The 12,757-nt window shown below is 31.5% G+C and overlaps 2 protein-coding genes across 2 annotated transcripts in view; both read left to right on the top strand.

The window, feature by feature from the left end:
• Window positions 1–2,784, top strand: part of LOC123656721 (lissencephaly-1 homolog) — a 40,050-nt gene extending 37,266 nt beyond the window's left edge. Inside the window, exons 9-10 of the mRNA XM_045592381.1 lie at window positions 668–863; window positions 1,636–2,784. Of these exons, the coding sequence (XP_045448337.1) occupies window positions 668–863; window positions 1,636–1,709 (270 nt within the window). The 3' untranslated portion in view covers window positions 1,710–2,784. The remainder of the gene's footprint in view (window positions 1–667; window positions 864–1,635) is intronic.
• A 4,725-nt stretch (window positions 2,785–7,509) lies between these two features.
• The window catches only part of LOC123656695 (transmembrane protein 120 homolog), a 20,323-nt gene continuing 15,075 nt past the window's right edge, over window positions 7,510–12,757 (top strand). The window contains exons 1-2 of the mRNA XM_045592354.1: window positions 7,510–7,761; window positions 8,154–8,272. Coding sequence (XP_045448310.1) covers window positions 7,699–7,761; window positions 8,154–8,272 — 182 coding nt within the window. The 5' untranslated portion in view covers window positions 7,510–7,698. The remainder of the gene's footprint in view (window positions 7,762–8,153; window positions 8,273–12,757) is intronic.

The following is a 12,757-nucleotide window of genomic DNA, read 5'->3' as shown; positions in this document are numbered from 1 at the left end:
AGTTTAAAACTTATACCGAATGTGATTTAATGAAGTAGTTTTTTTTTTTAAATAACTGATTTATTTTCAAATCAAATGGCAGTTTCTGATTTTTTTAAAGGATCCTGTACAATTTATTAAAATATATTAATGTATTTAGTATTTCAAATTATATATTTATAAAAGAAAATAAAAAAAATATAATAAAAAGCAGGTAGTAGCCATTCTGACAACATTTATTGGCTATAATATAACTGTTAGCGACATTCTATAGCCTAGGTTATTTTTGAATAATGTAATTTTTAATAAGGAATGAAATAATAAATTAATTAGGGATTTTCATAATTTTTCAGTACAATCAAATGAAATATTCAGTATATATAATTTTAATACGTTAGACGAGACTTAGTTATTACACACTACTTTATGCATGGGATTTGAAATTATTTTCTATCTTACTTATTAGTTAGTATGAAAATATAGACTTAAAATTATAGATCGTACCTGCACGTCACACTAAACAGATAACATGAGTTCAACTCAAAAAGACTATAATTTCGAGCGTGTTGATCGTACCCACTGCAATATTCAGCTAAGGTGTGTCCGTCTCAAACGATACTGTAATTCAAGCAGTAAGAGTGCGGTTACGGATAATTTCGAGAGTGACATGTGTGTGGTGTGTATGCAGATCTGGGACGTGAGCACGGGCCAGTGCCTGGCCACGCTGGTGGGGCACGACAACTGGGTGCGCGGCGCGGCGTGGCACCCCGGCGGCCGCTACCTGCTCACCGCCTCCGACGACAAGACGCTGCGCGTGTGGGACGTGGCGCACACGCGCTGCCTCAAGACGCTCTACGCGCACCAGCACTTCGCCACCAGCCTCGGTTCGTATCCGCTGCTGTCTTTAGCGCAATACGTACTATTATTTATTTATTTATTTCATTTGGACAAACAGTAGTTACTACATTATAATTTTCACATATAAACTATAGGTACTACAATTAAGCTTAAAGGCGCAACATTTTAAGTTGTCACAACATGCACAAAAAAAAAATGTAACACTAGTATTATTAAAATATTATATCTTCAAATTGAAATACAGATGAGTATAATTAAAAATAGATTTAGTAAGTTAAAAAAACAAACATAAACAGCAAACACAAAAATCACTTATAATTAATTATTAGTTATTTTTGTAAACAATTAATGCCTCACTTTCAACGACCGGAATACACAAGCGCCAATGATCAGACCACAGCAAACAGCTGTATGGCCAATACAAATGTTTGTCATGTGCGGGGATCAAACCCCCTGACGGCCATCGCAACAGCTATAAGTCAGTGCTGTGACCGTTGTGCCAGCGCGTCGTCATTTGATGACGAGTTAAAGCAGTGGTTGCAGCTTCAAATGATTGTACTGGCGGGTTCAATCCTTGCTAGTAAAAATTTTTTATACTGATGTTTGTCTTGATCTGAAAATAATTATGTTCTATCTGACAAAGGACATGATATACATATATTATTCTATTTCATTTGTCTTTCCTTTGATATTGAGTTCATATTCATTTCACGTGAGTTGTATTTCAGTTTAACTCTTCCTTGTGGTTAAAAGTAGCAAAAATAATTTAATAATGGTCATTTTATCTTATTGTTACAGATTTCCACAGGAGCTTGCCATACGTGATATCAGGCAGCGTCGATCAGACCGTCAAAGTTTGGGAGTGTCGCTAAGAGCATTGCCATTTTAGTAACTTAAACTCACCGATGATATTTTTATCATTATTTTTCACATTTAATAAAACTTCAATGAGAGCATTAAGTTTCGATTTTAATGGTAAAATCATTCAAAGAAACGAATAAATAGTTTTGATAATTTATTGATATTGTTTCTTCCTTCAGTTCATTGCGATCTACAGTGGTGTATCAGACAATGCTATGTCGAAAGTTGTATTCTCTACCGCGCTTATTCGCCCTGTCGAATGATTAGAGCGACACATTCCATTAAAACTTAACGGCTCATAGAAGATAATTGTTGTATGTGAATAGTTAATTTTGTTGTGTCTGGTTTTAGTAAATTGTCAGAAAAATCAATGATGTAGCATTCGTCATATGCCCGATTGAACGATGAAGCGAGGAGTAAAAGCTGTGTTATAATTTAACTTTTCATTATTCTATTTTATTTTATAGTTATTGTTTATTCGTAAGAACGTTTAGATATAATTTTATTTGGTATGAATAGTTAAATGTTTCCTTATTTGTCCACTCTATAAAACTTGTACCTTAATTTTTTTACTTATAAATTTAGTTTTATTAAATTTAATATTTATGGTTATTCATGACAATCGACCTGGATTTAGTCATTTTATGTGAATCACATTAAAAATTACATTTTCCTTGTACATAATGAAGCTTATATCTTTTTTGTCTCTGCTCGATTGATCCTCATTATGTTTGTTTGCGTTCCTGCCAACAGCATTAATGGATATCAAATGGGACAAGAAACTAAATGAATAACTGTTTAGTTCTATTGCAATAAGTGTGATGCTGATGGAGATAATGTACGCTTTGTTTGTAACAAATTACAGTTTTAAAGGGACTTATTTTAAGTTTTGTCAATTCAAAACTTTAACTATAAGTTAGAGTGTTATAGGTATTTTAAAAGATTTTTTACTATTTATTTATATCTTCGATGTTTTTAATTTGAAATGTCTCAAACGAACTTTTTTAATGAGCATAGTGCTTTAAATTACTAATTTAAGTGATTTCTTGCAATAGTTTACTATAAAATAAACGCCCTTATATCGGTTAAGTTGTTTGAATTTACAGCATACTATAATATAATTATAATCAACATAAAGTGTGTGATATACATTATAATTTTTTAAATAACTGCTGTTTGTGGTAGCTAGACACAAATATAACAACTGTCGTTTCGTAGTTATTTATTATCGATATCGAAAAATTTGGTTGCCCGGTATTTTATAGAACTTAGCAGTAGTCGTAGTATTGAGTATTGTCATATTATTAGATGCTTCGCCGTGCTAGCACATGATTATATCTACGAATAACAAAGTAAGAGCTAATGTGGCACCATTTTGAGCAATCAATATATCGAATATTACAAGGAAATTATTAGCAAATCTTTTTATACTACAAAAACCAAAATATTATTCGAGGAGAATATTGCATAACATGGTCCCACATGGCTAATTTGCTTATTTTAGATTGGTGATATCAAGGAGATTGTATGTTAAGTGGTATGACCTGTTCTTAAGCAATATAAAGTAATATACACCTTTAAAATAGTTCTTGGTCTACCTTATCTAGTAAATAAGACACCTAAATCGTAAATTACCTTCCTAAACTAACCTTTAAAACTATTATTACAAAAATATTGCCAAATAAATTGGTTTAGTAAATTATTAGGAACTAGTATTTGAAATAAATCTTGGAATTTCGAGCTTCATATGCAATCTTCTTGATTTATACAAAGTCATTAATAAGTGAAAGCTTGCAAAATATATTGTACGTATTACCTACATAAATAATAAATTTCTATAACTGTAATCAAGTAAATAGTATTTGCACTCATGTCAAAATAAATTGCTTATATTATCAACAAATATGTATTATCTATCACCAAAATCCTCTTCCTACATACTAATGTCTTGGTCTATTAATAACATTCGCAGAGGATTTTGGGTGCCCATTTAACCATTGTATTTTGTCTAAATTTATATAGAACATTACCAAAATTTAATATAATTTGGTCTAATATTTTCTGTAAATAAATCAATTAAATATGTAATTAATTACGTATTTATTTATTCCTTTCCCACAATAACTTATATCGTAGACCTTGAAACGTGACCCGACTAAAAACATATTGAGCAAATGAGCTAATTAATGAGTGAATTAATAATTAAATTTTCGATATTTCCACGGACTTTATTAATGAATAATAATAATAATATATAAAACAATGTTCACTTAGCAAAATATATACTAGAATAATTCCAAAACAACGTGCACGTAGTAAAATATAAATAGGATTCTAACATTCAGACGAGTCAACATTTTCGACCTTTCAGAGGAGTATGGTAACTAACTAAAGTTTATCTATATAAATAAAAATGAATGTAAAGCGCATAACTCGAGAATGGCTCGACCAATTTGATTAATTTTTTTTATGTTCTTAAGGCCTACGGAAGGTTATACTAATAATTGTGTTTGCAGGCAAACGAAAAAAAAACCGACTTCAATTACATCGACAAGTAACACAACGTTGATCGATGAAATAAAATAAAACCGTGGGGCACGTCAATTGTCTACAATCGTTGATTAAAATGTTTGTTTTGTAATGTTACACTATAATTAGGCAGTTGTTCAACCGACAACGATGGACGTGTGATAAGTAGGGCTAGAATGTGGAAACAAGCTAGCAAGCTCGATTATAAGCGAGTTTTAGGGTTTCATAGTGGTGAGCGAGTAGTACTTTTATCATATGTTTTGTCGATTAAAGACAAACTACGAGCAGTGAAACGATTCCTCGCCAGCCAGCAGTGTGAATGTCCAACGATAAACTAGTTGAAACATCTCTTTTATTTACATGGAGTGTATAACTATTGGAATTTCCATGAGCAAGAAAATAGTAAGTAATTTCCTCACCGTCTGCGGGCCAACTGCCTATTTTAACGACGAATTAAACGATTCTTCTATCGCACATTAAGTTGATAATTTGTAGACAATTGACGTGCCCCACGGTTTTATTTTAGTCTAGTCTATGCATATGTTTATAATTCCCACGACTGTATCTATTTTATTATTTTTTGGTTTTTAGTACATTTATCTTAAACATTGCAATGTATGTTTAACTTAAAACCGTTTAACTTAAAAAGTTTTTTTACCTATTTTTATTTTCTAGTTTTTAGTTTTTATTTCGCATTCTGTTTAATTCATTTAGTGCTTCATTATTGCAAGGCCCACCTTAAATATTGAGGTTGTATAGTGCACTGTATTCTTCTTGTCAAGCCCTTTTATTTGATACCCATATTGGTGGGATTGATAAAACCTACGTTATCCGCCATTTTGTAGCGGCCGCCATCTTGGATTTCAATTTTTTATAGTATATTGTATTCTTTTAATGAAACAACTTTTTTCGGATTTTATCGCGGTTTATTATTATCTTTTGATTCCCGACGTTTCGGATACTTTACAGCAACCATGGTCACGGGGGGACTGAGGTGTCAGACGTCCCAACGTTACAAAGTTATTCGAAACTACCCGACATACATCAATATCTTATATAGTCCTATCTACGCAGAATGTGCTAATTGAGTCTTTAATCTGTGGTGAATTATGCTTGGTTTTTGATTTAATTATATTAATAATGGGGTCCCAAGCAGGTGGTAATTGCCAGCCATCTTCTCTATTGAAATTTGGATGTTTTTTAATTTCAATAGCCTCACGGATCATCCTTGGTTGGAATCGGTGTTCTTTTGCGAGGATCTGTGGTTTATCGAATCTAATATAATGCCTAGCTGTGTCTAGACTGTGTTCACAATCTAGACACAGCTAGCCATTATATTAGATTCGATAAACCACAGATCTTCGCAAAAGAACACCGATTCCAACCAAGGATGATCCGTGAGGCTATTGAAATTAAAAAACATCCAAATTTCAATAGAGAAGATGGCTGGCAATTACCACCTGCTTGGGACCCCATTATTAATATAATTAAATCAAAAACCAAGCATAATTCACCACAGATTAAAGACTCAATTAGTACATTCTGCGTAGATAGGACTATATAAGATATTGATGTATGTCGGGTAGTTTCGAATAACTTTGTAACGTTGGGACGTCTGACACCTCAGTCCCCCCGTGACCATGGTTGCTGTAAAGTATCCGAAACGTCGGGAATCAAAAGATAATAATAAACCGCGATAAAATCCGAAAAAAGTTGTTTCATTAAATGAGTAAAATTCGCGTAAACATTAGAAAACAATATGTATATTGTATTCTGCTTGTTGAGCCCTTTCATTTGATACCCATATTGATGGGATTAATAAAACATAAATTATCCGCCATTTTGTAGCGGCGGCCATCTTGAATTTATAATGTTAATGAATAAACATAATTGTATTGTCACCAAAATCCAAAGTTTATACAAAATTTCAGATTAATCGGTTGATAGGAAGAGGGTGAAATTTGAATTACTAAATTTGACCCAAGAATAATAAAAAATAAAACAAACGGGGTGAGCTAAATAAAAACCGTTTAAATAAAAAAACCGTTTAAAAACCGTTTAATAATGATAATTTCTGTAAGCAAATGTATAATTTAATTTTATTTTCTCACATTATCAATACGAATAGGCATTTCAATCTGTTTGTCTTATTATTTGTTAATTCATATGTTTGTCGGTGTCATTGAGTTTATAAAAAAAATTAAAACTGCTAAAATTTGATGGTCTGCTTTCATCCAAAACTATACAAGTAACATTCACACACAGATTTTTTTGAGGCATAATAAAATGCTATTTTATTCATATCGTAAATATTAGATTTATTCGTAAACTGAAAGAACTAAAACAATTTTAAAAAAATTGTTTCATAAAATTGTTTTTTATTTTTATTTTAAATTTATTGACTGTTGTTATATAGCATACTTGAAATTTTTAACAAATTAATTATGTAAAAAACATTTTATACCATAGTTATTGATTTTTATTATACATTAGAAAATGATCAAGATGTAATTTTGGTTGTCACACTATACTAACTAGCACAAAGATCCTGCGGCTCGTAAGACTTGCGCGAAGCGACCAAATTTACCTAAACTTGCAGAGCGAAAAATTGTGAAATGGCTCTTAAAGAGTTAAAATAGGTGATATAGTTTTTCAGAAATTTCGAAATTTCAGAGAATGTTTGACTTTTTCAGAGTTGTATAGAGTTTTAAAAGATTTATCCTCTTAAAAGTCTTATGTAGAGCTGTAAAGACCAACCCAAATAATTAGGAATTTTTATAAAATCTTTCGAGAGCCCTTAGGTCTTATTAATACGGCCCTGTCGTAAAATTAGTTCTTAGTAGACGCTAGATAAATAAACATTACATACATACAGATACATTTTTAGCATTATTTATCATGGAATGGTGAAAACATGCTGCTGTGGGGGGTATGAGTGTATATTTTGCATGGATTGGAGTAAAACTTAATTCAAAATGGATTCCCGGGAATTTATCGTTGCGTTTGCGTTGCCAAATCGAATGAGAGACAACATTTAACATTGAGACTGTCAATGTTAAATGTTATTCGTTTGATGAAAGCTAAGTGAGTGGACATCATCACGAATATGATCACGAACAGTGGCGTTATCTATGACGTCGAGCGATCGCTCTTGATTCGCTCGCTAAGACCACGGGTCTTAGGTGGTAAATGGGTGGAACGATAGAATGGGCTTTGTGGGCGTTGCGGACGCTTAGTGGAACGCAGCCTACATAATCACATTACTCATCTGTGATGTGGTTTGATAGATGACATTGGCTAGACCTAGACGTTTTAATAATACATTTCATTTTCGACTTCAAGTAAATGTTCGTGTTTATTCGCACAGTATCACAATGAATAAATACTTACTTATTTAATTTTATTTCAAATAAATAGTTTCAGTGTTTTAAAAGTTTTAGTGTATTCATATTTTTTAAATAAATTATCAAAATGGATATCGAAGAGTGTTTAAAAGAATGGGATGATTTAGTAGCTGACTACAAGCGATTAGAGGTATGGTTAAGTTATTTTTACCAATAAATATTAAAATTTACTCATTACACACTTGAGGCTTTAACCATTAACAATTATCGTTGTTGCATTTAAAAAAAAAGTTTAGTGGTGTAGTGAAATTATCTCTAAAAATGTGGTACGTAGGATGGAAGGAAATAAATAAATAAATAAAGTACATTCCAACTAGAATACAATGTTATCAATAAGGCTGTATTGTACATTTTTTGTGTTCTAATTATTTACAAAGAAAAATATATAGTATGTTAATTAATAAATTTACTTCAAAACTATTTTTATATAATATTAAGAAAACATATATTCGTCGCTAACACATGATTTACATACAATAATAGTTTTATGAACATAAATTGTAATAATTGTGAACGTTCCAGACTATAAATAAAGATTATACAACAAAATTAGAGGAAATCGGAGACCTACAAGCATCATGTCTGAAGGAATTGAACCATCAGAGATATCGCATGTCGATTATAACGAATGCCCTAAAGAGGTGAGACTCATTGGTGCTATTTACTTGATCTTATTTTAATATAAATATGATATTTGATGTTAATAATGTGTACATTTAATTCTTTAACAGTACTAAGAACTTAATATTTCTGAGGTCTTTGAAAAGCAAATTAAGTTAGCCATTTAATGTTGTCTTAATTGCAAGTTGCAAGTATGATACATGAATTTCACTTGTATCTGTATTATATCTGTTCACATGTATCTGTATTCAGAGTTCAATATTCTATGTGGTAAATTAAAAATTACTTGATTTTAGTCATTCTCTGACATTTTGTAAAACATTTCTTTTCTTTTCTAGAATAACTTTCTGTTGACTAGACTTATTTTCAATTATTTAATTTCAAGTTATATATTCAAGTAATTTTTAGTCTTGAAGTTGGTTTTTCAGGTGGCTATTATAAGTCTTAAAATAACTTTTGTTAGTTTCATTTTTGTAATATTTTTTTATGTGTAAAAATAAATAAATGTTTGTAAACAGTTCAAGAGTGAAGAATTGATAGTGTTTATTTCTTGTTATTTGATATTTAAATAACAAAGTGCTTATGATAAAACTTGGTATGTAGATTGTTAAAGATCAACATAGGTTATATTTATACCCAAAACTCCCACAAATTATGACTTATGCAGGTAAAACCATAAGGCACAGCTATCAAATTATAACTCTCTATATAATTTTGCAGTTTTTAATAATAAAATACAATAATGTTCTATCTATAGACTTAATAATATTTCCTCAAAGTTTCTAGAATATTTTTTTTTAATTAAAAATATTTTATAAATATTAATAATGTAGAAATTAATGAAGATTGAGATCAAAATCATATTCATAATCAAATCAAATTTATAAATAAATCATATCATGTTGATAAGATAAGTAGACTTATGTATTAAAGTCAAATAAGTGATAGGTCACTATATGATAGTGTATTTTATCAAAATGTTTTACTGACTAAACATTGAATAATTCTATAGCAATGTAGGTATTAAATCTATGTCATAAAATAAAACTTAATACAATGTGAAATATTTAATAAAATAACTCGAGTTATTTCCTTATTTAGAAACACAACAGTCATAAATATATTATTTATTTTTCCATCAAAATAATGGATTCAGTTCAGTTACATATTTTAAAAAAAAATTACGTTGTTAATATATTTAGCATTTCATCTAGTATTGTTTGGGATTTGACTTAAAATAGACTTGACAGGATCACCAGTGTGATTTAAAAAAAAAAAACATTTTTTGAGGTAAAACTTCTTAGCGCACGCTTAACTTGGGGAGTAAGCTGGTGAATGCGTGACGAGATCGTTACAAAAAGTGTAATCGGGCGAGGTGAACGAAACAAAAGAGATGTGCGAGCACTCATTTTCTTTCTGTCTCTCTCTCTCTTATAGCCAGTTATGTTTCGTATATCTAAAGACATAATGCAGGCCTATTGCTCTAGAAGTTTTACTTCAGTCGTGTGGTCTAAAGCACACACGTTTCTTATTTTCTTATGAAGTTCTAAAAATGAAGTAAAAATATAATTGAACATCATAAAATTATTGAATGTTGTTTGCTAAGCGTTATAAGTAATCAATGTTACAATGAATCATAATCAATGTGCAATAATCTTAATACGTATTAACACGAATATTATCAATTTGTACCTTGCCCTTTTGTGTAATAGCTTATAGCTATAATTAATTAAAAAAATATATTACGAAATCAAAGCCATTTTGTTACGAGGGCAGAGGGGACGAACCGGATATTGGTACCGGAATACGACAAATTAATGCAAGTTGTGTTGACGAAGCTACGTACGACCTAAATAGGGTCTTTCGTAACTATGCATAACCTTCGACCGTTTTTTGAGAACGTTTACATAACAAGTTCATAAGTAAATAGTATTTTTATCGTTTCTTGAGTCATAGTATCAAGACTAAAGTACTAAAACAATAATACACCTATTGTATTTTAATAGATGAAAAATATATAACATTTAACGCAATAAAATGTACCAATATATAAAAATAAATTGTGCGGCAATATTTAATAGATTTTTAATATTGCGTTAGTACTTTTGACTTATTATATACTCTAATACTATCGAAATATATAAACTGGACTACAAAGAAAAAGGGTCGGAAAATCTTCAATATCTTCAACAGTACCTGACCTAGCTTTGTGAAATAAAGACTAAATTTAAGAATATTTTAATGTGCTTAAATGAAAATGAAAAAAAAAAAATGAGTTCAATTTTTTTATTTTTCAATAAATGTAAAATAAATAAAAATGAGTCGTTTTTCCAGTATTTTCGTAAATGTAGAGTGATTACAGATGTGCCGTTCTCACGCATTTTCCTCCGCGAGCTCACAATCTGCTGTTATGCGATTTGACATACTTTCTATTAGGTTTTTGAGGCGATACTGCGGAATATTATGCCATTTCTCTATTAGAGCTTTTTTAAATCACGTAGCGTGATTGGCGGTGGATTCCGCTTACATATACGTTGTCCCAGTTCGTCCCATGCTTCTTAATGGGGTTTAAGTCGAGGCTGCGTGCTGGCCATTCCATGTGTGTGATATCGACTTCTTGAAAATAGGTAAACACTATCTGAGCTCTATGCGGGCGGGCATTGCCTTGCATAAAAACGGCATTCTCGCCCATGTCCACTTAAAATGGACCAACGCAGTCAGTTAGAATTTCAGTGACATATCTTTCTGCAGTTAAAGTTCCATTTTCTATCAGCACTAGCTCAGTGTGAGCTCTTGTCCTCCCGTCGTGCTTCTATAAACATAATCTAGACTCTTCAGAAAACATAACTCTTGACTATTTGACCAGTCAGTCATTCAGAGTCCAATTCTCGTGTTCTCTATCATAACTCAAGCTTGAGTTGGTTTCTTCCTAGTTTTGTGCCATATGCAGGACTTAATGGCTTCTGCCTGACGCCGCCTTACATAATCCGTACTCTGATTGATTCCTCCTCCAGCTCGTAAATGATGATTATTTACTTAAACGGCCGTAAGATAGCGACTTCTCATAAATATTGACTCCATATAGCGATCCTCCCGCGCCGTCGTGCACCTTGTTAGGCCCTTTCCTGGTTCTCGAAGGTTAAATCCAATTTCATGGAAACGCTGAATTACTCGCTGAACTACAGAAACATTCACAGTCAGTCGCTGACTGTGCCAACGCTTAAATATTGTCAGGATCCTGATATATTCTTCAAGGGTTAACGGCATGATGACTTTAGAATAATTAAATTTATAAGGTAGAGACACCTTATTTATAACTTTTTTATTATATACTTTATTGCACTCAAAAATACATTTAGAAACATAAAATAATAGTAAGATATATAGATATTTTTTTATAAATATACATAGAAATAATACATATATAAATATACCCGCAACCCGCAATCCGCGGCACAGAAAGCAGGGCCACTACAAACGCCCCAACGGGCTAAAAATATCACAATCAAAATAATATAATATACAAAATATAATAATAATAATTCTATAAATCTATACAGATGATTACACATTAGCTAGTGAAAGCAAGTGTTTTTTTAATTTATATTTAAAGGAAATAAGGGAAGGACTAGTTTGAATGACTCTTGGGAGTTTGTTCCATAGTATGGAGGCGCGTACCGAATATGAATTTAACTTAAAATTTGTATTAAATTTCGGTATGTCTAGATTAGCTGTAGTGCCAGGGCGCTTGGAACGAGTAGGAGAGGGCAGTAGGTGAAATTGGGATCGAAGATACGATGGAGCATTTGGATCATGAAGGATATTAAAGAGAGTGGAAAGGATGTGCATATCACGCCGAAGATGAATAGGGAGCCATTTTAACTGAGCACGAAAGTGAGTGATGCGATCAAATTTGCGCAGGCCAAAAATGAACCTTATGGCAAGATTTTGTAGTCATTCTAACTTTAAGTAGCTCCTGAGTCAAATCAGATAACATATATCAGCATAATCAAGGATAGGCAGCAGAAGGGTTTGCGCAAGCATAATTTTGGTTTAGAAAGGAAGAAAATATTGGAGACGCTTGAGAGAGTGAAATGTGTAGTGTATTCTTCTGTTGACTTCGTTGACATGAGGTGCCCTTGACAAATTGCAATCCATAATGAGCCCCAAATTCCTAACTTTATCACAGTAAGGAATTGGGACACCAGAGTACGAGATTTTAGGAACAAATTCCCAGTCAAGTCTGCTTCTCAACTGACTTCTTCCAATAATGATAGCTTGTGATTTAGCAGGATTGACCACCAGACCAAAAGACCTAGCTCCTGAACTGCAGCAAGGTCACTATTTAAATTTTTATTGCTAAACTAAAACAAACGCGAAACAACTACTTTGAATTTTTTGGTTCTAAATTAAAAAAATACCATTATTTAACATTTTGTTATGTATACAATTATCAAAAATAAATATAATTTCTATAATATTATTTTATGTGGAATTAAATATTC

This window comes from Melitaea cinxia, chromosome 9 (assembly GCF_905220565.1).
Source record: "Melitaea cinxia chromosome 9, ilMelCinx1.1, whole genome shotgun sequence".
Lineage (NCBI taxonomy): Eukaryota > Metazoa > Arthropoda > Insecta > Lepidoptera > Nymphalidae > Melitaea > Melitaea cinxia.
The sequence above is the reverse complement of the archived record's forward strand: the minus strand, read 5'-3'. Positions and strand labels throughout refer to the sequence as shown.